This window comes from Musca vetustissima, unplaced genomic scaffold, assembly GCF_032173495.1.
Source record: "Musca vetustissima isolate MV318-11 ecotype Yass unplaced genomic scaffold, APGP_CSIRO_Mvet_v1 utg7330, whole genome shotgun sequence".
In the NCBI taxonomy this organism is placed as follows: Eukaryota; Metazoa; Arthropoda; class Insecta; order Diptera; family Muscidae; genus Musca; species Musca vetustissima.
In genome coordinates this window covers 85,450-112,841 of record NW_026882603.1, presented here as the reverse complement: position 1 = coordinate 112,841, position 27,392 = coordinate 85,450, and the positions used below count along the sequence as shown (strand labels likewise).

The following is a 27,392-nucleotide window of genomic DNA, read 5'->3' as shown; positions in this document are numbered from 1 at the left end:
AAGTCTGAAATTGTTTAATCGAAAAAAATGTATTTCTTTTTCCCCACCCCGATTTAAAAAAAAAAATTAACCACAGCTTAGTTTATAATAGCTTCAGTACCAATGTGTTGAGCCGATAAGCCATATTTTGGTTCTTTGATGCATCATATGCTATTTATCAATCTCAACCGATTTCAAAAACAACATTCTAGTCTCAATTTATCTGGGTATTTGGTACACCATTAATCTGGGTATCTGGGTATTTGGTACACCATTTACTTAAAATCGGCGGAAACTCTATATGGGAGCTATATACAAATCTGAACCGATTCCAACAAAACTTGACACACGTTAGACAACACTAAATTCAGAAAGGTGTTCAAAATTGTGTACCAATCGACCATATTTAGGTCTTTGTTGCATCATTCTCTTAAAATCGGATGAAAATATATATGGGTGCTATATTTAAATCTGAACCGATTTAAAAAAAAACTTGACACTTTAGCCTATACTAACATCAGTACGTTGTGCAAAATTTTGAGGCAATCGGCCTAATTTTGGGTCTTTGCTGCAATATTTACAGAACACTATATACGTTAGCTATATCTAATCAGAACCGATTTCAAAGAAACTTTCCACAAGTTAGGTAATAATAACATCAGAACGTTGGGCGTTTGCGGCAATCGGCATAACTTTGGGCCTTTCGTACAAAATTTACTAAAAATCGGACGAAAATATTTTTTCCCAATTTCAATAGGGTTTGGGTCCTTGGGCCAAATAAATGAGCTGTGTCAAATGTCATACTATTCGGATCATAAATGCGACATGCATAAATCGACTCAGAAAGCCATCCTATGCATATTCTCCAATGGAACCATGTGTCTATGTCGTTTCCTTATGCCTGTTACAAACTATGGTCAAAGACATACTACCATGTACCACAGTGTGGTGATGGGTATAAAAATATTTTTTTCACACTCCATGAATCTATAATCGACATGCATAGGACCATTAAAATTCCTGAAATGGCCAAAACGTGAACCTATATGGAAAAAGTTCTGCAAATTCGGCTAAAACCTTTAAAATATTGAGGCAATACCAAAACGTGGACCGATATATTCAATTGTAATACAAAACATCCTAGGAGTATCTTCTGTACTCCCATAGATTCACGATACAATAATTCATTGTCGTTAAGACTGGAATTGGTTCATTGAGCATGCCGAAAATAACGTGTAGCGGTAAAAAAAAGTGCTCAACATACTGAGTAGTGGGGTTTGCCATTATATGTAGAGTACCGTTCTATAGAGGCTACAATAAAAATTTGATCAATATTCATAGTTGAGGCAGATTCGCTACCCAATGAGAACATTTCGAAAATTTCAATGTAAAATTTCGGTTGAAAAATGTGCCCAACATACCCAATATTGGGGCTACGGTGATATGGGGGCTATACCAAAACGTCAACCGATATACACCTTTAACAATACCAAACATCCTATTTTTTGGGGGTTTCCAACGATGAATACATCAAGCAGCGAGATGAATACATTGGCAATGCAATTATCAAGAATTCAATAGATACTTACTTCCGAATCTTCATATTCCTAGTACTTACCTTTCCAAATAGGCTTCCCAAAATGTTCCAATCACTAGATAACCTCAGAATATATTATTTTAACATATAAAAGCTCTCTCACGTTTTAATTTTGTTTTTTTTTCTGCATTTTCTTTTGTATATAACTACAATATTTCATATATATTTATGTATGTATGTGTATTGTTGTATGTATGTATGTGTCTTTATATGTATGTATATAAGTACAATTTACTCTTAATACACTATTTTATACAACTACAAATCATTATAACAAAAAATAATTTTGTTTTTTTTTCTTAAATTTTCACCAAATATTAACAAACATCATCCAAGGCCTCATCTTCATCCAGACTGGGTACAATTTCAACAAATCCCTCCTCAGCGATATCCGGGCCACTGTCAACTCTGGAAAACGAAACAAATGTAAAACTTCGAATTAAAAAATGTAAACAACTTTAAATAGATTTATTACACGGATTCGCGTAAATCGTCTGCGAACATTTATTTGTACGTACTTTTCGAAATCACAATGCGGCAATAGACCCTCATCCTTCGACCTCGCATGACTGAACCGGAAGACTAGACACAGACGCAGCACTGCCACGAACATCAGTAGACCACCGGCAACATAGCTTAACCATAAATTGTGGGGCCACAGCATAAGAGTCAGGCCAATTGTTAGGTACGGCAGGGATAGACGCCAACTGCCAAAGTATTTGCTAAACTCCCAGCAACGCAAACACTTGGAGTAGTTATCGCTAAATGGCGAGGGTGTGGGTGGGGTGGCCGGATTGGAATTGTAGAAAGGATAAAAGGTATATTAGTTTGTAATTTGTTTTTGTGTTAAAAGTTCACAAAGACAGGAGGTTAAATAGATATTACAACAACAAGAACAACGACGACAACTATGAAATTGTTGTTTATGTAGTTGTAGTTGTTGTTGCTACTGTTGTTGTTGTAGTCATTTTATGCTTACTTGCCAAATATTAATTGAAGAAAAAGAGTTATGACCCATTTGATTTCAAAGAATAAAATAATTATTGATGAAATTCTGCAAATATAGAAAGAAAAGAAACGATTGAGAGGGACTCAATATGGTGTAAAGGGAATGTAAATGGTATTAAATATAAAATCAAGTAAATTAAAGATGTAGACGATTAAAAACCACAATCGTCTGTAATTGACAAATAAAATGTCATGGTTATTAATTAAATAATTTTTGCTTAATTTGAAAAGTGGTATAAGTTTGTTTTAGATGAAAATCCAGCTGAAAATCTTGATATGTATAAAGTAATTTACTTTATCTAGCTGTAATTTGTGCCATTGTTTTTATAAGTTCAATAAGCAATACGTATGAAATGCCATCGGTCATCCGATAGTAGCTAAGTTACGATCTTGAGTAAAACCTGATACCTCACAGGGATGAGAACAAATAAAATTTTTCTTCTTTTTGGCAGTCTTGGACAAGTCATCAATGGCCTGGTGGTAAGGCGTACTAACGCCTAATTGGAAAGGCAAGGATCGAATAGAAGGAAGCCACAAAAAAACAGCGGAGGAGATTGATTGAGATCATCCAAATAAACCTCCATCGGAGTGACACCACAACAGTGGCTCTGATAGAAATATAAAATATAGGTAATATACACATCTGACTAATCCAGAAACTATTTACTTTTAAGAACAAGTCAAAAAGTCTCAGTCTGTGTCGCCGAAAGATGTATACCCTCAGCTTATGGTTTGCGGAGACTTCGAAATTACACACAGGTTTTTTATGCGCTCTTAATAAGAGATATATTTTTTATCAACGAGGTTTCGGATTAAATTTACAAGTTCCTCCTTCGGACTTGATTTAGGCTAGGTAAAGATAGATTTGATGAAGATAATAGGTTGTTCAAAGTTCGGTTCAAGAATAAATAATATTGAAAATTTTGACGTCTATGGGGCAGGTACCAGAAGTAGTGGATTAATGGATCTTATCTTCGGACGTGATTTATACTTGTTACAGATAATAACTTGTACAAAGTTGGTTCAAATCGGATATTTCGCACGCATGATACTATAAAACAAATTTTTAGTAAAATTTCTAACTTTTGTGAGGAGTGAACCAATGGGTCCCATCTTTGGAGTTAATCTAGGCTTGGTAAGGATAATATATGTTGTGTAAAGTTTGCTTCAAATCGTATAGTCCGTTCGCATGATATTATAAAATTAATCTTCCGCAAAATTTTGACCATTTTGTGGGGTAGGTACAAGAAGGAGTTGGCCTTTATTCACCATCTTCGAACTGGAACGAAGTTCGGAAGCAATATTATGATGTGTAAAATTTGAATGAAATTGGTTAAACCAGTGCGCAACAGCTGACCAGACGGACGGACATTTGTAAATTGACCTCAAATTGTCTGAAACGGATTTGGTCCAAAGAAACATGCAGGCTAAAACCAATAATTCGATGAGACATACTTTTGCCGTATAAAAGTGTATATACCCTCATTAGGCATAAGGCAGAGGTTATAACAAGGTCTTTGGATTAAACCCTAGAAATTACTAAATCGACCGAGAACCTTATAATATGTCACATGTATACTTTCTCTTCCCCCAGAGTTGTTAACATCGTACTCAACTATATCGAAGCAATGGAATTGTTTAAACGATGATACCACCACAAACAGCGTAGCTTCAGCGACGATAAAAGCAAAATAAACAGTACTGATTGGGGTAGTACTAATACTAAAAAATGTTTCCAGGCCTTTCTAGATTATGTGAATACCAATTTGTTCGGAATGCAATTCGGGAGAGTGATCAAAGAGAGGTTAGTGCTACATAACTATGACAACCTAAATACTGAGAACATAGACACATTCCTGTCAATGCCCTCAGTATTTAGCGAAAATAATTAATCTAAAGTTTATCGAAGAATTTTGTGCTCTTCGAGAAAGGCAATCTGTGTCCGAAAAACACTGGATAACAGGGTCTATTCGGAATAAAGGGGAAGAGGTTCACAGACTTTACAACAGAGAAGACCGCAAAAATTTATAGTATACTGGGCAACTTCCACGACAATCAGATCACAAATACAAGGAGACGCAAATTATTCTGCTAACAGATCAAGACGAACCCTATTGAGATTCGTGAAAATCGGTTCAGATTTAGATATTGCTCCCATATATATATATATATATATATATTCATCCGATTTTAAGGGAACCCCCATTCTCGGTTTCAAAAAATTTAATTTTGTATTTTGATTTAAATCGAATCTACATTAATTCAAGAATGTCCCTATGAAATTTCAAGTGAAAATCTCAACAACACTTGAAGATATAGCCGATTTATTGTGCTAGCATCAAATGACGATAAGAGGACTTCTCAAACTTTTTTTTTCGAACGTTCCCACGCCACTCACTCCCGCCCCTGCCGACCGAGGGGGCCACCTCCCCATAACGTGGAGAGAACGTACACCCCATAGTCCGGACTATGGAGGGTTAGTAGTGAAGGAAAATTACTGGCTACAGAATAAACATCAGCCAGTCTTATATTAGTTGTTAAACATAAACAAAAACACAATAGTTTTGACAAAACATACAAACAGAAATATTACATACACAATTGTCTGGCAACTATACTTCAATTATAGACGAATAATAGAATTTGTTATTACATGAATGGGGTCAGAAAATGATACTCTGTTATATAAATTATTATAAATTTCACATAAAGCGCGAAGTGGATTAGTTAGTTCATAATTATGTCTAACTAGGGATAAGTTAAGAGGTAAATAATTACGTGTTCTACGGGAGGGAGTATTAAATTTTATTTCACCGGTTAAAAAGTTTGAGTCAATTTGTCCGCGTAACAATTTTGTTATAAATATTGCTCTAAGCATTAATCGCCTTCTTTCAAGAGTTGGAAGATCAATCAGTTTCAGACGGTTAACGTACGGTGGAAGTGCTTGAAGTGGATTCCAAGGTAGACCCCTAAGAGCAAATAAAAGAAACTGGGTGGCTACCCTGAGGGACGCCAGATGAAACACTGATGTCATCTGAGAGAAGTGAATTGAAATGTACTTTTTGAGTACGATCTTGTAAATAAGAGGAAATCCAGTTAAGAAGGATTGTCGGGAAACCCATAATAGCAAGCTTATAAATTAATAAAATGTGTACAACAGTATCGAACGCTTTACTGAAATCTGTATATATTATATCAGTTTGTAGTTTATTGATAAACCCATTGTGAGCGTGACACATAAGCTCCATTAAGTTAGTCACTGTAGACCTCCCTCTTAAAAAGCCATGTTGGAAAGGAGATACTATAGATGAGACAAAGTGGGAAATTCTTGGAGAAACCAAAAGTTCAAATAACTTTGGAATCGCACTCAATTTGGCGATGCCCCTATAATTTTCAATAGTGCACCGACTACCAGTTTTATGTATAGCTAGATCTCCAAGTGAAGAGGAAAATAACCAAGAGATAAGGAATAGTTAAATAAATCTGTTAGTGGTAAGTACAATTCATATGCACAAGACTTTAATATACATGATGGGACACCATCTGGACCAGCAGAATTAGAGGTTTTTAGTGATTTCAGGGCATCATCCTGGCAAACATATTTGCAATATCAGAGTTATTAGATGATCCCATACTACCAAATTTTATATAGCTGGGAAATGACCGAACATTACGTTTAGTATTAACGAATTTAAAAAAAAATCTTTTGGATTAGTTTGTAATCTACTTTTCAGATAAGAAGATGACCACGATGGTTCACTATAAGGATAGAAGTCAATGGATAATGATAACGCTCCATTTAAAGTTATGTAGAAAGAAGAAATGCGTGAGTCCATATCACCCTTAAAATCCCAATTTGTGTTGGATAAAATGGAATGCAAAATATCAAAGTTGGCTTTCTTAAAATTTAGTTTAAGCTTTTTTGTTTAACATGATCAACATTAGTTAATTTATGCTGGAATTCCAGACTCACATTAAGAGTTGGGTGATACTTATCTTCAGGTTCAGAAAACGGGGAACATCTACATATAGATACATTTATCGTTGATGAAAATACTAAGTCTAAGATTGCTTAATTAATTCAGCATGTCTAAGGTAAACGCCGGTTTCAGAGTTAGGTGCTATATATGAACAGGTTAAGATAAAAGATTAACCTAAATAATTTAATCGAACACAAACAAATTCAATATCTAAATTATTTATTGAAATGCACTCAGAGGCAATAGAATTATGTACAGCTATCAGCACTCCACCGCCGATTTTATTAAGTCTATCATGCCTATAAACTTGATATACATTTGAAAAAATTTCAGTATCACCAATCTCAGGTTTAAGCCATGTTTCAGAGAAGACAACAATTTTATAATCGCAATCGAAAGATTTAAGGTAAATATATTTTAGTTTTGTATTGAGGCCTCTTACGTTTTGATAAATTATTTGTAAGGAATTACTTAGTTTTTTGAACCGGATACTTTATCGGAAATAACCAATGGTTTTGCGATGTTGGATCTTTCCCTAAATTTAAACTCTTTTACCAAAATCCCATCAGGCCAAAACGATTCGTTGACTAAAACATTAAATATTTTTTGAGGAATAATAAGTTTAAATGAGGAAATGTCACGTGGAGTTGATTACTTAAACTTAAAAATTTTAAAATCCTTTTCATGAAGGCCATGTATTTTAGATTTAATATAATTTCGGATGTTATCTACCGATGTATTAGAATGTAGCCTAGAGATAAATAGAGTTTTTCTAGGAGCAACTACGATAAGTTCACTATTGTCCACAGAGACAGGATGATTTGATAAAGTTACCGGATTTACAGATGGAATAACTTCTATAGCAGGTATACATAAAGAAGAAGAATCAGTCAATTTGGCTTCAGAAGATAAGGTCTCAGTCTAAATACTTGGACCGTTTTGTTCATTTGAGTCAGCAGTGGTTAAGCCACTGGGTGGTATAGGTGAATATAGCGCCTGCGGCGCAAGATGGTTTTCGGAAGGAGCACTCTTGCTATTATTGCGTTGCGATAAAACAACTGGTGAATTTAAAGTAATTAAATTATCACCGTGATCAACAGCCGAAGTAGTCTTCTTCCGTTTCGGAGAACCATCTACATATTCAAATTTGTTGAACTCTTTCTTCATGGCAGCTATCTCGATTTTAAACGCATTTTTCTCCAAAAAGCGTTTTTGCAAATGGCGGGCACGATAACCCAAAAACTAATGATCCTATCGATTCCAAAATTTGGGATGTTTCTTTTTGAGGATAAATCCAATCGGTCAAGGATAAATCCAATCGGTCAAGATCTTCCTTATTTTTTAACTATATTTTTTTAAAGGGTTGCATTTTTTTTGTTGATTTTTGAGCCAAGCCAACCTTTCTGACGCCGTTTTAATTTTCGTATTCCGATGTTCCAGTGAGGAGTTATCATGCCCGCCATCAAAAATAAGGACTTTTCTTTTATCCAATAAAAAAAGAAGAAACTCCCAATATTTCTCCGACAGTGACAAAATTTTGCGCAGTGTACTGAATTAAGTCCAGTTTGATGTCTTTGAAGTTTTGTTGAAATCGGTTCAGATTTAAATATAGCTCCCACATATACCTTCGTCCGATTTTAAGTAATTAGTGTACAGAGTTAGTTCAGATAGACGTATGCGATGTTTTGTTGAAATCGGTTAAGATTTGTCCGATTGAGGCGAAATTTTACATAGCGAATGCAATTGAGAAATAAATCATGTATATTAAGGTTTGTTGAAATCGGTTCAGATTTAAATATATGTCTGATATAAATTTTCGTCCGATTTTATGTAAATGGTGCACCGAAGAGCCTACGTTGTTCGATTTACACGAAATTTGACAGAGGGTATTAAATTGAGTTTAGAGTGATGTGTATAAAAGTATAAAAATAGGTCTAGATTTAAAAATATCATAAAATCTGATGAAAATATATATGGTAATATTTTGGTGATTTTATGTAAATGATGCACCAAGGAGCCTGTGCTGTAGCATACCAAATTGTGTGTGCCACGTTTGCTCGATTAGGTCCAGATTTACATACAAATAGTTCACCAGATAATCCAAGTCTGCCCGATTGACATGTAATTTTTCATAGATTTCAGAATGTCAGGTGTATGGGTAGGTTTATATTAGTTCGAATATCTTTGTAGATCACACATTTAATTTTGCCCGATTCTATTTCAATGGTCCTCTAAAGATGTTACGTTTGTTCTATCTACCTGTACATATTATGTACCCAAAGTGATGAACGGTCCCGTCAGGAGACCGATAGATGTAATCCTCGAACATAATGTATGTATGATAAAATTATTAAGCTTGGATCAAATCGGACACTTCGTTCTAATAATATTATAAATTTTTATATTCGTTCAAAATATTTATAATGTTGAGTAGAAGTACAAGATGGAAACTGATTTTAGTTTTGAAAATTATATGCAATATTTGGATCAAATCATACATTTCGAGTGTTATCGTGTTCATTTTCCAATTTGATGTCGTTGAAATTTAATATCGAAGAACATGGACACAGCTGACCTATTACAGTTCTTTGATCGGAGGAATATTAAAACCAGTAAGGAAAGCAGTAAAGTCGGACTGGGCCGACTATATGATACCTTTCACCACTTGTACATATGTATCCCCTCCAAGGAACATACGCAAGTCTTTCTGCAACCTATGATAAATTTAATTTCATTCGGGCAGATTTAAAGTCGACTTCGTACCATGGGACAAATTTATGAAAAACGACTTATAGCAAAACCTATACACGCTATTCGGTCGCCGCACTGTTAAAATTTTAATTCTATTCAGACATCCATTCGAAATACATATGGAAGCTATGACAGCATCTACATCAATTTCAACAAAACGTTGTGCAAAAAATCGTGTTAATCGGACAAATATTAGAAGGTTGGTGCACCATTTAAAATCGGACGAATATATATGTATACGTGGGAGCTATATCGAAACCAGAACCGATTTTTCCGAAACTTAGCACACATCATTCTAGACTTAATTCAGTACGCTATGCTAAATTTTATGCAAATCGAAAGGTATATAGGAACTTTGGTGCACCATTTACATAGAATCGAAAAAAAACTATATATGGGAGCTATATCTAAATCTGAAGCGATTTTCAGGAAACTTAGCACACATCATTCTGGACCTAATTCAGTACTCTATGCCAAATTTCGTGCAAATCGAATGATATATAGGGACTTTGGTGCACCATTTACCTTAAATCGGACGAAACTATATATGGGAGCTATATCTCAATCTGAACCGATTTTCACGAAACTTAACACACATCATTCTAGCCTTAATTCAGTACGCTATGACAAATTTCGTGCAAATGATATATAGGGACTATGGTGCACCATTTACCATAAATCGGACGAAACTATATATCTAAATCTGAACCGATTTTCTCGAAACTTGGCACACATCATTCTGGCCCTAATTCAGTACTCTATGCCAAATTTCGTGCACATCGAATAATATATAGGGGCTTTGGTGCACCATTTACCTTAAATCGGACGATCTTATATATGGGAGCTATATCTAAATCTGAATCGATTTTCTCGAAACTTGGCACACATCGTTCTGCACCTAATTCAGTACTCTATGCCAAATTTCGTGCAAATTGAATGATATATAGGGACTTTTGTGCCCCATTTACCTTAAATCGGACGATCCTATATATGGGAGCTATATCTAAATCTGAATCGATTTTCTCGAAACTTGGCACACATCGTTCTGCACCTAATTCAGTACTCTATGCCAAATTTCATGCAAATCGGAAGATATAGAGGGACTTTGGTGCCCCATTTACCTTAAATCGGACGAACAGATTTACAATTTAACATGGACAGACAGACGGACGGACATGCATAAATCGATTTTGAAAGTGATTCTATGTATATTCTCAAAAGGAACCATGGCTCTATCTCGATTATTTTTGCCTGTTACAAACATATGCACAAAGACATAATACCCTGTACCACAGTGTGGTGAAGGGTATAAAAAATATGACCTACACAGGTCACAACTTATACGACAGAAGGGAAATCCCTTCAATACATTTTCCGCAGTGGCTGAAATCCACAAGCAACCATAAAGTAATAATTTTAAGCCTTTTAGGTGAGAATTCGACTAAAATATTCCAAATTGCAAAAATGTGAATGTACTGTTATATGGGGGCAATGTCAAAACGTAGGCCGTTGGTGTATATCGGTCTACGTTTTGGCATTGCCCAAACATCCTAGAAGCAGTAGTAGCACATATGCAAAATTACAAAGCTGTATCTTAAATATTGCGATCCCTATCATGATTTCAACATTGTGGGAACAGAATATTGTGGACATTTATTTAGATACTCCTTGCCGCAGTCTTATGGGTTGAATTTTCCAATATAAGAGGACCACTGATAGAAATTATTCAATCTAGATGAACATTTTGTATTCAAATAATAGATTTTATGTATTAATGAAAGTTTCTCGAATATTGGTATTTTGATGGTATTTAGAGCTTCACCATATAAAATATGGAAAAATCGGAATATTTCGAAAATTAAATCTCCGCCCAGCAATTCTCTGTACAAACTATTTATATCCACTCCCACAATCAATTACCCATTTGTATATAAAACTTTCAACACTTACTTTATTTGTACATCCTTCTTATTCTTTACTTATACCACTTTCTCAATTACTTACCGCTAAATCGATGGATAAATAACAAAGACAAAGACTAAAGTTTTTATATACTTACAATATCAATAGTCCCGCCTGATAGCCATGAACATAGACATCGACTCCAACGCCGCAAATAACTGAAATTAAATCAAAAACATGTTTCCCTTACTTCAGATATTCTTCGATTTAATGGCAGTTGTTGACGAGACAATACATTTATAACAAGGATTACAATATTTATGATATTGGTTTACTATCTGTTTGTGTGGCTGTGTGAGTGTGAGTTTGTGTGTGCGTGTGTGTATTTATTTGTGTTGTGGCATTACAGATTAATTAAGTTGTTCGATTTATAAATGAAACTAAATTTTGAGTAGATGGAACGAATTAATGATTGGTCGAACGTATTAAATATAAAAAGACTTCTCTTAATTAAAAGCTGATGAGTCAATAAAATTGTATTAATTACAGGGTTCGTAGCTAGATGTAAATCAGATATGATATAAACTAAAGTCAATAAAGTGTAAGGGCATATGTTTCCATGGACTAGAACTGATTTAGATATAAAATCTAGTAGTAAATATGAAATGAAAATATAAAATAGTGCTCGTATTAAATTAACTGTCCCGAGAAACATGTTATTGACCTCACAATCAAAACAGTTTAATTCGTAATTATGTCCTCTCAATGGGAAAACATGAATATGAAGGTAATATAACCTTATCGTGCTCCAAAAGAATATAAATCTGGCGTTTGTGGATCCCAAATGGGTAAAAATAGGCTATATAGATTGATATGCAAACATTGTTCAAGAGTTTCCTCGACTTTGAAATTTTGCACATATGGTGTTACTATTCCGAGGTTATTTTGAATTACAATAAGGACATATCGATTCATTTTGAATATTTGATGGCCCTAAACGCATTTCGTATTCCTGGTGAGTAAAAACATTTTCAATATAGGTTCATGTTTTGTCATAGTTCTAAAGTTCTCACCCACTTTGAGGTGGGTTCAAGGTGCCGGACAAATTCACCATCCACTTTTACTTTCCAGATTCTTTATAGGTACAAATCATATTTCCAGTCAATGTTTAAAATAGGTCCTTGTTTGTGACATAGCGCGCATATAAACGATCCGTACCATTTTCAGTATGGTTTGACACACATGGTTTCGTACTAAATACGATGGCCTGTGCTGAGTTTCAATTTGTTCAGACAATTGTAGACCTAATGATACATCATTTAAATGAAATCGGAGAATAATATATATGGTAGCCAGTATTGCCAATTTAGAACTTTTAGTGCTAGATTTTGCACTTTTTAAACTCTTTTAGCACCAAAAAAAGTGGTCTATCACCTAGCACTTTTTATAGCATTTTTTTATATTTTAGGAATCTTTTACAATTTTGGTTTCAATCCAAAATATTTTCCCGTTTCTCCATTTAATATTGACGTATTGAATTTTCTTTATTTTTCTCGCGGTGAATTCGATTTTCCAATGGTATCTAGCATGTGCCGTGCATTCCAAATTTCTTAAAAAATGGTCGGGTACTTCATGTAGTGACTGTGACATTTTCATTTGGGAAAATGAAAAATGAGAGCGATGTAAAAATTATGGACACGAATTATGTTGGAACTTTCTGAAAATAAGTTTTTTATTCACTGGGAACCCCGAATGCCAAGTTATAACCACTTTAGAGTACCGAAAAGGCGAGCATGCTCCTTTATATTGATATTATGCCAGAATAAGAACCAAAATAGAAAAATTCCGGCAAACACCTATTTTTATACCTTAAACAACTATGTTGTCCGGGTATTAAAGCTTTGTGCAGCCCCAAGAGTTTGTAACGTCGCGAAATATTGGTCCTAGACCCACCTTCAAGCATACCGATCGTCATATCTCGACTAGCTGAGTCGACTTAGACATGTGTGTCCGCCCGTCTGTCCATTATAATTTGTAAACACGATACAGGCCACAGTTATGGACCAATCTTCATGAAATTTTGCATGTAGGATGGCCTCTACCCAATGAAGACCCCTATTGTTTTTGGGAAAGATCGGTTAATATTTATGGGATGAAATGGACCAAATACTTAATTTTTGTCCGTTTTTCTGATCTCTCCAGAGGTCGCAATTATGGCCCAAACATCGCGAAATTCTACATGGAGAAGGGGATTGGGCCAAAGAATAAGCATGCCTGTTTTAATAAAGATCGGTCAATATTTAGAGGGTCAAATGGACCCTGACTTTTGTGTGAAAAATTACAAAATTTGTATTCTATAGCGTATGTGTTTGCTCCTGAAGGACATAGACCGGAAAAATTGATAGTATATCCAAGAGGAGTAGTTGGCTTTTAAATTGATACCAATTATATTGTCGTATGTACTCGGTGTGGGAGTTACACGTAAATATTTACACTTGCTTACGTATTCAGATATTATTTAGTATACCATTACCACACTGGAGTGCGGAAATATAGCGCTGATCGCATTGAAATGTTCCATGATGTTCTAGTTATGACCGAGGACAACGCCTGTAAATTCCGGTGATGATGAGATAACAATTTTGGGATGAAGTGGACCAAAACCTTTTTTTTTTTTGGTGTTTTTACGAGTCGATCTATAGGCCACAATTATAAGCCGAACATCACAACACAACCCACGGTGAAGGGAGTATGGACAAGTAATTAAAAAGACTTACTGAATATTAATAATATTCGGAAAATAAGTGTAAGGAAGAGGTGCAGTTCCCTCTCATCGGGCAAGAGGGTGAAACTATCTCGATATATTGCCCAGGCTCGGAAAAAAAATCCGCAGAATGTTACAGTTCGTTGGTAGTTGTGTAGGGTATCGTATAGTTGACCACGTCCGACTTTCTGCTCCGCTCACTGGTTTAAATTAAAGTTGTTGTTGGGAAAGAGATTATAAACCCTTAAAAGTACGCAAATGGAACGGTACGCAATGTGAACTTACAGTTATTTACCCTAACCATTATTAATATTAATATTTCAAACCCCATTAAAACAAAAATATAAAATGTTAGTCAATTCGGTTGCGTGCCCGACGTCCACAAAATGTGGAATAATGGGGAGCACCGCTCTCTGTGCGCCACCCCTAAATATGGACCAATATTAATAATTTTTGGTAAGGAGATTTTTTACTCAACGAGAAATTAAACTATCAAATAAAACCAATGCTGTTGTAATTGCGATCCAGGGAGAACCCAAGATACAAAATTACAGCAATTTAGGTTGAAAATTTTGTCCAAAAGCTTAAAAATCAAATATTGGGGCATGTGGCGTACTCAAAAGGACCGAAATATTCCATTTGGAATATCAAATCTCATACAAGTAGTAGCAATGTATGTGCAAAGCTGTGCCTTAAATATTGCGACCTCAATCGGACGGACATGGCTAAATCGACAATGGGGTCTTTCATAAATATTACATTATTAAATAATAACAATTTTTGTTCTATAAATTTTTAGCACTTTTTTTAAAATTTTTAGGACTTTCTAGCATTTTTCCCAACAAAATCTAGCATTTTTCCTCAACAAAGTTTTGGCAACACTGATGGTAGCTATATCTAAATCCGGACCAATTTTAATCAATTTTCATATGGCTCTTCCTTTGTGCTTTGTTTAAAAAAATACATGGAAGATGAACGAACACCCACTACTAAATCGAATTATAGAGTGATTCTAAGTGTATCCACACAAGTATCTATGACTTTTCGTCCATTGGTATAGGTCAGTTAATTCAATCAATGAAGCGAAATATTTAGATGAATATTTGGACCAAAAGGAACGAGAAATCCAAATATTGAAGAAATTAACTACATATCGTTCCTTGTGCGACATAGTTAATTTAAACTAGTTCGTCCCGGAACGAAACTACTCAGACGACTGCCTGCCTGGCTTCCTTCTGTAAGCTGCATACACATTCACAAATGCATAATACTCTGTAGCCTAGTGTCCTGTTCGATTTGGTCCATTCCTAACTGGTTGTGAACATGTTGAACTAAATTTACTGAAGAGCAGTGTCTATAATCTGCTCTAACACAAATCTAACCAATGAGAGGCGAGCGGAGCGGACCATATGATACCTGCACAACTACCACTAAACTTTAGCTTTCTTTCTACCATTACACACTTTTGTGTGGTAATGGATATGTGGAGCCCATTACATATTTTAGTATTATCCATGAAATCTTTCATAATTATTCACACGAAATATTGGTCCATTAAAATTGGCCGATCATCTTCAAAACGGTCATACATATTCTTTGGGCATATCCCCTTTCTCGTGCAAAATTTCATGATCATGGAGCCATAATTGTGCATCTCTAGCGATTAGATCATTATAAATGCAATTGACATTGGTCCATAACTGAGGTCTGTATTGTACAGATGGAAAACATATGCGTTTCATTCGTGCAGGAAATGGAATAGTATGGGAATTTGAGCTTACCGCACACATGCGGTATGCCTGCAACGTTTGAGTTGTATTTAGTGACTCATTCTTATGGTAACAGCCTAGTGTGCAACTTCCAAGTTAAGGGTAGTTCCCGTTATCTCTTTAAATTGGAGAGCAAAATGGTAATATGGGGTTGAAATCATTTCAATATGAATTGTGGGCTTAAGTCTAGTTTAGGGCCCCCTTGCGGATTGTTTGGAAAATTTTGCCATATGTAGTTCTTGAGGTCCAGATTACAACTGTATACATTTTTTCTTACGGAAATCGGTATTTCCGACGATGTGTGTCTCTAATCTTCCGTTTGGACCTTTGTATTTTCTCATATATTTTAAAATTTACTACGACAATATCGGTCCTGATTACACAATCACCTTTGAAATTGAAGCAGATTCGGTCGTGTATTGTCATCTGTCCATAGGAGAAAACTAAAATCTCCGACTGAAGGCCGGCTACCCACAAACACCCATATTGTCTTTCAGAATTGTAAATGGGTCCCGCGGAATTTAGAGACCCACAACTCAGAAAGTATGGACTTATTTAAAAAGAATATTTTTTTTTTTTGTAATCGGGACTTCAGTTGCTTTAAATTGCCTTCCATATTATTTTAGTGATTTTTAAAAATCATGAGAAAATACAAGGGTAGCTCGTCGAGTGCCATAAAGCAGACTAACCCCCTATGAACAGTCTGGTAGATTCCATCACCTCTTAATTACAGTAAAGCTTAGTTGTCAAATTTCAAATTCGCCAGATCAGAAAATCAGAGAACTGCGGATGCATTAACAACATACCAATTTACAGTCAATTCGATTGAAAAACTTGTCCAAAATCCTCAAGATCTACATATTTGGTGAGTATTGCTATATGGGACTTCCCAAAAAGTAGACCGATGTTGATAATTTACAGCAGAGATGTTTCGTATTAAATGGGAATACAAAATACCAAATTGCAACCATTTCGGTTGAAAAACGTGCCCCAGTTATATGGAGGCTAACCAAAAAATTAGACCAATATTCATATTTTTGGTGCGAGGATTTGGTAACCAATTAGAATCCAACATACTAAATTACATGTAATGCGATCAAAAACTTCTACAAATTTATAACGTGTCCAAAATCCTTAAAATATCGCAATTTTTAAATGGAACATCCACATGGAACATGGTATTAGTAAATTTACTTCAATTACATAAACTTAAAACTTTCCCAAATGTTTACAACTTTTCATACTTCTTGTCAACAAATAATTTCAACATAATTTCCCGCTCAAAATGAAAACAAGATATCCATCGATTTTTTTATTACAAACCAAAATAGTAGTAGTTTTCCATTGAAAAATATTACATTTACACACAATTTTCTTTAATAGCAAACTCCAAAAAATACACTTACTGTCAATACACATATCTACCCAAATATCAATGTTCACATAAGTGTGTGTGTGTACACACACACACGTGGATATGTTACCGAACAAGAAAATATGTTGTCGTTAATGCCTTTTTGTCGAGATATGATCAGGATGGAAATCCAATCAAATGGTATTATGCATAAAGGATTACCAAATCACGAAAGAAGCCAACTAACACGAAAAGGCATCTGCCAGGCGGAGTATTGAAAGGACCGGATAATAGACGCAAAGCAGTAATAGTAGCAGGAGCATCAGCAGCAACACATGTACACCAATACCAATACACACTATATTGTGGCAGCCATTCATATTCATATACAGAGAGGTTTATATGTATGTCTCTATGTGAAGATGTACAATAGCACCGACATCAATATGTTTTTGCAATAACAATGGCGCCAGATATTGTTGAAAATTTATTGTCAACTAAACGCTTTTCTTCGGCCTCTACCTCTGGCTATACCAATTCAGCCATTGAAAACTGTGTGAAGTGCAAAAAATATTTTTGGAGAAGTCTTTGGCTGACTACAATTTGGGATGTTAAGGAAGGAAACATTTTGAATGCAGTAAATTGTTATCCTGGTAATTTTTTCTCTGATTTCCTGTAGGAACCAAAATAAAGATATTCTATAAGATTTTTCATTTAAGAGCGTAGAAGAGCAGGAAATCTAGCCTTCATAGAAGTTCGGAAAGTTTAGTCTTCATTGAAAAACAAAAGGTCTGGTCTTCAAGAAGATCAGAGCATCTTGTCTTCTTCATAAAAGAGCAGTCAGGTCTGGTCTGGTTTTCATAGAAGAGCCAGACGGCCTGGTCTTTGTAGACGAGCAGGAGATTAGGTCTTCACCAGAATATCAGAAGGTCTTATTCATGAAGGTCCTGAATAAGACCTGAAGGTCCTGTTTATAGAAGAGCTGACGGTCTTTCTTTAAAAAAGAACAGAGGCATTCCTTCACTTCATAGAAGAGCAGAAGGTCTGGTCTTCATAGAAGACCACTTTATAGAAGAGAAGAAGGTCTGGTCTTCATAGAAGAGAAGAAGATCTGGACTTCATAGAAGAGAAGAAGGTCTGGTCTTCATACAGAAACCAGGAGGTCTGATCTTCATAAAGAACCAGAAGGTATGTTCTTCATAGCTGAGCAGAAGATCAAGTCTTCATACCTGTGCAGAAGGTCTGGTGTTCATAGAAGAGCCAGAAGGTCTGGTCTTTATAGAAGAGCCAAGAGGACTGGTGTTCACAGAAGAGCCAGGAGGTCTCATCTTCATAGATAGCCAGAAGGTCTGGTCTTCATAGAGGAGCAGAAGGTCTGGTCTTCATAGAGGAGCAGAAGGTCTGGTCTTCATAGAAGAGCAGAAGACCTGGTCTTCATAGAAGAGCCAGAAGACCTGGTCTTCATAGAAGAGCCAGAAGACCTGGTCTTCATAGAAGAGCCAGAAGATTTGGTCTTCATAAAAGAGCCAAAATGTCTGGTCTTCATAAAAGAGCCATAATGTCTGGTCTTTCTAAAAGAGCCAGAAGGTCTGGTCTTCATAAAAGAGCCATAAGGTCTGGCCTTCATAAAAGAGCCAGAAGGTCTAGAAGGTCTAGAATTGCTGAATATGTGATCTTTGCCCTGGAAGATCATAAGGTCATCTTCTTTAAGGGTTTGTCCTCTTCTCCATGGAGGATCTGAAGTTTTCTTCATGGAAGACCAGAAATGTGTCGTCGTAAAAGATCAGAAAGCCTTCTTCATAGAAGACCAGATCGCCTTCGGTGAAAACCAGAACGTCTCCACTTCATAGAAGACTAGAAGCCCTTCCTTATGAACAACCAATAGTTCTTCTTCATAGAAGACCAGGAGGATTTCTTTGTAGAAGACTAGTAGCTTTTCTTCATTGAAGACCAGGAGGTCTTCTTTATAGAATACCAGAGGCCTTCTTCATAGAAGACCAGAAGGTCATCTTCATAAAAGACCAAAAATTATTTTTTTCGTCTTATATGAAGACCATGAGGTCTTCTTCATAGCATACCAGAAGTTTTACTTCGTGGAAGAGCAAAAGGTCTACTTCGTGGAAGACCAGAAGGTCTATTTCGTTGAAGACCAGAAGGTATTCTTCATAGAAGGTCGGGGTCTACTTCATAGAGCCCAGAGGGACTTCTTCAGGGACCAGGGGTCTATTTCATAAAAGAGCAGCATTTCGGCTTCATAAGAGCCCAGAAGCACTTCTTCATATAGGACCAGAGGTCTCCTCGAAAGAAAACCGGAGGTCTCATCCAAAGAAGGCCAAAAGGTCTTCTCCATAGAAATGTGCTTTCGGAAGGTCTTCCTTGTGGAAGTCCATAAGTAGACCGGGGGTCTACTTCATAGAAGAGTAGAATTTCACCTTCATAAGAGCCCAGAAGGACTTATTCATATAGGACCAAAGATGGTCAGAAGGTCTTCTCCATAGAAATGTGCTTTCGGAAGGTCTTCCTTGTTCTCAGTGGACTTGTAGGCTTTCTTTGTCGAATTTTTTGAAGTCCAGTTGATGTTTTTTATGGAAGAGCTGATGGTCTTCAGACGTCCACTTGGCCTTCCTCAAAAAGTTGTGGATCACGACCTCTTCTTCAATTTCACAGTGTACAACAGTTCTTCATTGACACACACACACATATTTTTACAACATGCAATTGTTCGCCAAAATGCGTATCGGGTCTTGTAAATGTGTAAATTTCATTTTGATTTGAGATTGTAATAGACCGCCAAAAACAAAACTGAGGAAAACGCATTTTCATAACAACAATGCCGCGACTACGACTATTGGCACAAAGCTGCTTCGATGACAACAACAAAAAAATCACGACAAGGAAATATTCTGCAAACAAACAAATTATTCCGCACACAAAAACAAAGTAAAATTTTCGAATAAAGAAAGGACAGTAAGTGTTGGTTCTACCAACATCCTTGCATTTGTTTTTATATCCTGTCTCTCTCACTCTATTCTTTCCCAGTCGTTCGCTTTGTTCGACAAAATTAACGTCTATAAAACAGGAATGAGGATATTGAACTGTCGTCTATGCTTTGTGTTGTCCCAAAACAGCGGAGTGCGGAAAAAAGTTTTTGGCAAAGAATTTTGTTGACACGTTTTGTGTCTCCGAAGATGACGAAGAAAAACAACAAAAACAAACAAAATGAAATTTAACCTTTTGCTTGGTGTAGGTTTCGCACTCCTACATAGATGTTAGTTTGATTTTTGTTCTTCTTCCTCAATGGGTATTTTCTTTCCTTGTTTTTGTTGTCCAAACAAACAAAAAATAAAGTTGTATAATAACAATTTCCATTATCAACACTTGGTCTTTTGTGCATATTTAAGTTAGTAGCCTTGTTTGTTCTTGTTGTTGTTGTGGTTATTCTGTTGATGTTGTGCTGGTTATTATTCCAACATATATGTACGCCTCTGTTATTATTTTCCTAATGTAATTAGTTAGAGGAGCCTTCTTAAGCCGATGCTTTTATGCGAGGTCAGTAAGTAGTTAAGTTAAATTAATTTGAAAAATCGGCGTAATCCAATGTGAAACTAATACCAAACTAATTCATTGGGATAAGATCGTGGAGGATGTAAATAACTTAATGTGTTTCACACATAATAATAAGATGTCCCTTCAAAATGATCTTTTATAAGTTTTGAAGTACTTGTCAAAGAATATTAAATGGCAATTTTCGAATAGTGTTACAAAATCTTCTCCTAAAGGATTAGAAGGTCATGTTAAGTTCCGAAGTGTCGTTTTGCAACGAATAGTTTTTTCATTGAAGAAACATTGGGAAGAATATACCCTCCACCCTAAGGAGGAATGAGGGCACGTGTTTAGATCAAATTGACTGTATTTGGATCTCATTAAGTGGAAAGTCTCCCTACCAAAAATTACCCCCTATTATTCGGTATTTTGGGGTGTTTGTACATGTTTTTCATCCTAATAAGCCGTAATTTGGGTTCTCACTGTGTAGAGAATTTTCCTACAAAGGTAGCCCCATACAAAATTGGCTTAAATTTGATATTTTAAATTCTTATTCCGTAAAAAATACCTCTACCAAAAATTAGCATAATAGTTCCAAATTTCCTGCGAACCCCCATAGAGCGGCATCCCCCTTTGATACTTTATAGCTTTTGGGCGCGTTATTCAAACTGATAGGTTCTTATTTTTTCAGTTTCTCATGGGGTGTCACTTATCGGTTCACATTTAGGTATAGCACCCATATAACGGTACCAATCGATTTTCGGTATTTTGAAAGTTTTAGTCTAATTTTCCCCATCCATATGACTGTAATTTTGTATAAAGAAAACTTAAATGCTGATATCTATATATGGGTACTTCCGTGGTCGCTTACACGATTTTCGGAGGCGAAATAAAAAAATTTTAAATAAATCAAACACAATAATTTTTATTTTTCAAATTTTTTTAGTTTTTAAACAATTTGACTATAATGTGGCATATCGGATACTTTCCTAGAAATTAGCCAATAAAGGTTAATGTCTTAAAATAGCCCCCATACAAATGTCCGGTTTAGTTTTCGGTGTGTTCTACCGCAGTTTTTATACCCCCACCACACTGTAGTACTGGGTATTATGCCTTTGTGCATATGTTTGTTAGGAGTTTTTGAATATACACCACACTATAAAGTTTGATCCGACCGAGCTTTATAAGTATTTTACAGATGCTATGACATATTTTTACCACTGGCAATAATACTTTTCGCATAAAACATAGGGAAAATGCGTCACAGTGAAATCGATATTAAAAAAAGTGCTAGGTCACTTTTTTGGTGCTAAACTTAAAAAGTGCTAAATCTATGTTTGTAACAGGCAATGGAAACGAGTTAGACACATGGTTCCTTTTGAGAAAATGCATAGAATCACTTTCTGAGTCGATTTATGCTTGTCCGCCTGTCTGGGTTACGTAGGAGATGATAGATACCAAGCGACGGCTCTGATTGGCTTTACAGGCTTACGTGAAAAACGCAGGGTATAGGGCAACCCTGCAGACAGTAGCAACACGTAGTGTGAGAAAGAATTTTCGGGAAAAAAGAAGAGAGAACAAGAAAAACAAGAGCGTGCCCAAATCGAGATGTGCAGGAGTCAGAATGAAGTCCGGGAATTTTACCAACGTGTAAAACACCAAACCGAAGGCTTTAGTGCAGGCACATCCTCCTGTAGAGATGGAGAAGAAAACCTGGTGACAGATACAGACAGCATGTTGAGGATCTGGAAGGAGCATTTTGAAAAGCTTCGGATATCAAATAGTGGCGGTGAGTGGCGGTGAAGAGGATGCCCCAGAACCAATAAGAGATGACGGTATAGAGTGTATAGCACCTAGCCAAGATGAGGTCAGAATGGCAATCAATCGGCTGAAGAATAATAAAACCGCAGGTGTCGATGGGTTACCAGCCGATCTATTCAAGACTGGTGATCAGATGCTGGTAAGAAGAATGCTCCAGCTGATTGGTATAATTTGGCTAGATGAATGCAATGCAATGATTGGGACCTCAGCCTCATGAGTCCCGTGTGCAAAAAGGAGACAAGACGATGCCAACTATGGAGGAATAATTTTCCTTCCCATCGCATATAAAGTGCTATCCAGTGTGCTGTGTGAACGATTGAAGCCAATGGCCAATGGCATCATTGGACCATACCAATGCGGCTTCAGACCTGGCAAATCCATCATTGACCAGATTTTCACTCTGCGCCAAATCCTGAAAAAGACCCACGAAAAACATATCGACACATACCACCTATTTGTCGACTATAAAGCCCATTTGACAGCCCTATCCGTTCAGAGGTGTTTAAAGCCATGTCTGCGTTTGACATTCCCGCCTGTCACCGTGACAGTTTGTCGTATGATATTTTTAACATCCTACTGGAAAAGGTCATAAGAGACGCAAAGACCACGCTGATGGTATCAACGCGCAAGACGTCCAGTAGACTCGGACCAACTGTGGAATTGAGAAATACAGGTAGGTTAGTTAAAGACCTTATATACCTTGGTACCGCCATTAATAAAATGAATGACATCAGTTTTGAAATTCGGATGCTACTATGGTCTGAGCAAACAACTTAAAAGCAAGGCCACCTCCCACCAGACCAAACTCACACTTTACAAGACGCTGATACTACCCGTGCTATTCTATGGATCAGAAGCATGGGTACTTGCGCAAGCAGATGAGGCAGCTCTTGGGGTATTTGAAAGAAAAATTCTCCGAAAGATCTAAGAGCCGATCTGCGTCGACGGTGAATATCGGCGTCGAATAAACAACGAGCTCTACAATTTATACGCGGACATCGACATAGTCAGTCGTATTGAGCTTCAGCGACTACGGTGCTAGGCCATGTTGTGCGGATGCGTGAGAATGCCCCAGCTCAAATGGCATATAAAAACGAGCCTACTGATGGTTCCCGTAGAAGGGAAAGGCCACGAATTAGATGGAAAGACCAAGTAGAAAACAACATCTTGGAACGTGGTCTTCCAAATTGGTGTATGTGCGCACAAGACTGACGCGCTTGAAAATCTCTTTTAAGCTCGGCCGTTCTGTAACAAGCCAGCTAAGTAAGTAAGTAAGATTTAAAACAAAATTTACACACGCTGTTTGGTATGCTTCACTGTTTAAAATGTAATATCAATCAGGTACCCATTTATTATTTGGTGTACAATAAACATGAATAGGTCGAAATTATATATGGAAGCTAAGCTATATCTAAATAGGGACTTTGGAGCTCCATTAAAATAAAATCGGACGAAAATATGTATGGGAACAATATCTAAATCTGAACCGATTTTTACGAAACTTAACATACGCAATTCTAGACTCAATTCAGTACACTATGCAAAATTTCGTGCAAATCGACAAATATATAGGAACTTTGGTGCATCATTTACATAAAATCGGACGAAAATATATACGGGAGCTATATCTATATCTGAACCTATTTTCATGAAACTTAGCACACAACATTCTCTATGCCAAATTTTGTGCAAATATAGGGACTTTGATGTCCCATTTACCTTTAATCGGACGAATATATATATATATATATATGGGAGCTATATCTCAATCTGACCCGATTTTCCCGAAACTTGACACACATCATTCTGGGCCCAATTTAGTCTCCTATGCAAAATTTCGTGCAAATCGAAAACTATATCTAAATCTGAACCGATTTCCACGAAATTCAGCACGTATCATTCTGCACTTAATTGAGTGCGCTATGCCAAATTTCGTGCAAATCGAAAGATATAGCGGGGCTTCGATACACCATTTACCTTAAATCGGACGAAAATATATATGGGAGCTGGGTATATACAATATATGTTCCTAAGTTTTTTTATTCCAACAGACGTAGCATGGTTGATACACGGGTCTTTCATGCACCATTTCATTAAATCGGACTAACACATATTGGATGTATTGGACCTATATCTAAATCTGAACCGATTTCAAATTTTCGCATACTGCAATTTGTACTTAATTCAGAAGCTGTGCAAATCTATGTTTTAATCGGACAAACATTGTGATTTGGGTGAACTATTGTAGAATCTGACAAACCTGTATAACTATATCACAATCTAAAGCGATTTTCTCCAATCAATAAGGTTCGTCCTTGGGCCAAATAACGAGTTTACATGGATGGTCATGCATAAATCGACTCAAAAAGTGATTCTAAATATTCTAAAAAATAAACATGAGTCTACTTCATTTTCTTTTGTTGTTTTACAAACAAATACACAAAGACATAATATCCTGTACCACAGGGTGGTGAGCAGGTGTCTTATGTACCTAAGGCTTAACAAAATAATTGAATTATTTTCAACAAAGATTCCTTTAAATTCATTTGCCTCATTTGAACTGGACTAAAATCTTAAAATATTTTCATAATTTAAAGCGAACATTTCCATACTCACCAAAAGCTGCCATTATACCAAAAATTCGTATCAGCGGCTTTAGACAATCACAAGGTTCGCCAAACTGTCGTCGTCGCCTTTGAAAATGTGACATATTGCCAAAATGTGTCTCCCAATGTTGGCCAGGGTAAATGGTATTGCAAAAATGACTGGAAGGCTGGCCGACTGGCTGTTTAACTCACAGAGACTGGCTAGCTGGTGTTGGCCCGACTTGGCCTTTTCAAGGCCTATTGGTGTTGATGTCTTGCTGCTGCTACTACAGCTACTGCTGCACTATTAATACTAAATGTACAGACACTGACAATGAACACGTTGAAAACTTGTGATTTGTTGTTCAGACTTCAAGAGTTGCCCGGTTGAGACTTGTTTTTGTTCCGTATTTTTTTTTTCTTTTTGGGTTCTATATAAATAGTTTTTATTATATATGTATTTCCTAGTTATTTAAAGTCCAAAATACACGCACTCATATTGGCATTTGGAGCACATTCATATTCTCATAGTATAAGTACACTTGACCCCCGGCGGGCACAGGCAGTACCATTAACATTCTTTTAAATGTTCCAAGTTTTTTTGCTGCGTTTTTTGTTCGTTGTCGTCTTCTATTCAAGTCTCTGGAGTCGCCAAGGCAAAAGACTGGAAGTAGGAGATTTATAATTTTATTATTACAAGTACATGTCTATGCATGAGTGTGGAAGTGTTTTGTTTGTTTGTGTGTGTGAGTGAGTGTTATCCTGTCCCAGGATAATAAACCATCGCAGTTGTGTGCTTTGTTATTTTGGTGTTGGTGTTGTTGTTTGGATGGCTGGCTGGCAAGTTGGTTGGTGTTAGTAATATGATATTGTTAAACGATAAACTGAAAACACTCACAGACACACACGCACACCCATTCACACACTTGTAAGAGTCATGCACACAAACAAAACATGTGCGTGTTGTTTACACATAAAATCACATAAAACAACAATAGTTTATTGTTTCTCTATAGAAAGCACTTGCATAATAATAATTCGAATAATGTGTGTTGTGTATTTGTGTGTGTGTGTGCTCTCAATGTGGGGTTTCTCTTTTTCGAAATTCCCATAGTGTAAATAATCCTGCGGCAAATTTCAAATACATCAACCGCAATAACTACTATATTTTTAAATGTGGTTTCATGGGATGGACCGAGCTGACAAATTTATAGCGACAAAATGAACCAAATAAAGATATATTCGGTATTTTGAAGCTTTGGGGCACATTTTCACCCTAATCAGCTGTAAATTGGTATTTTAGGTTATCTAGGTAAAAAAATCTTCGAAAACATCAACTAAAATTGTCCATATTGCTCTTTTTTATATAATGTTACCACCCAAATTTTGTTATTTAGAAAGTTTAAGCTCATCTTACAATCGAATTGGATCTTATTTGATATTTTGGATTCTCATTGGGTAGAAAAATTTCCAAGCAAAAATTATCCATATTCAGCCACTTTTTGGAGTTGGAACCCCCATAGAGCGATACCCCCATTTTTCATCACCAACGTACTGTTTTACGTAATGACTAATTTCTGGAATGATAAATTAGAAAAAATGCTGACCCTATATGAACCAAATATAATGAAGGAGCTGGAGTTTAAGACTATTAGGAAGAAAATTCCTTATCTTTAGTGTTGTAAACCATAATGCACACAAATGTTTAATGGGGATTTTCCTAAAATCTCAAACTGTGGTCCGATATTGATAACGCATGATAGAGTGGAACATGTTTATAAAAAACACACTCAAAACCCCAAAATACGGTAAAATAGGAGGTACCGTTATATGGAGGCTATAATGACCTATATTTATAATTTTTAGTAAAGGGATTTAGTGTCCAATAAGATAGCAAGGTTCCAAATTACAGCGAATTCGGCCAGAAAACGCACTAAAACGCCTAAAAATACTTAAAATTGGTGGGTACGTTTATGTGGAGGCTACCGGAAAATGTGGACCTATATTTATAATTTTAAGTGGAGAAATTTGAACCCATTGTGTCAAATTTTAGCGAATTCGGTTGAAAAGCGCGTTCAAAACCTCAAAATAATGAAAATTGGTGGGTATCGTTATATGTCTAAACGTGAACCGATCAAGCAGATCTTCCATGCTAAAAACTATCTAAATACGTTTAGAGGCTAGAGTGATTACAACCGGTCACAAATATAATATCCTCCATACTATGGTGGAGGGTATACAAAATCTAGTTATAACAAATTTACAATTCAGCATAAGGTGGACATTAAATTGTAACTTGGCATTGTATTCTGGCGAATGAAAAAGTTTTCAAAATTATT

General features: G+C 36.1%; 1 protein-coding gene across 3 annotated transcripts; it reads right to left on the bottom strand.

Moving 5' to 3' along the window:
- Window positions 1–1,814: 1,814 nt before the first annotated feature.
- Window positions 1,815–25,224, bottom strand: LOC133329136 (uncharacterized). 3 transcript variants are annotated; one of them, XM_061537634.1, is made up of 5 exons: window positions 25,085–25,224; window positions 11,375–11,435; window positions 2,556–2,630; window positions 2,095–2,337; window positions 1,865–1,984 (listed from the first exon to the last, which is right to left on the bottom strand). In XM_061537634.1, exons 1-5 carry the CDS (start codon window positions 25,176–25,178, stop codon window positions 1,894–1,896), a joined length of 564 nt encoding a protein of 187 aa, XP_061393618.1. In that variant the 5' UTR covers window positions 25,179–25,224; the 3' UTR covers window positions 1,865–1,893. The 3 variants fall into 3 exon arrangements, with proteins under 3 accessions (XP_061393619.1, XP_061393618.1, XP_061393617.1); XM_061537633.1 differs by having other exon boundaries at window positions 1,866–2,008; XM_061537635.1 differs by lacking the exon at window positions 2,556–2,630 and having other exon boundaries at window positions 1,815–2,008.
- Between the last annotated feature and the right edge of the window lie 2,168 nt (window positions 25,225–27,392).

Excerpts from the sequence above, each read along its gene's own strand:
- LOC133329136 (XM_061537633.1), bottom strand. The coding sequence starts at position 25,178 with ATGTCACATTTTCAAAGGCGACGACGACAGTTTGGCGAACCTTGTGAT. Across the intron at positions 11,436-25,084 it reads TGGTATAATGGCAGCTTTTG|TTATTTGCGGCGTTGGAGTC; the intron begins GTGAGTATGGAA and ends ATTTAATTTCAG. Across the intron at positions 2,009-2,094 it reads CCGCATTGTGATTTCGAAAA|TTTTACATTTGTTTCGTTTT; the intron begins GTACGTACAAAT and ends TTTAATTCGAAG.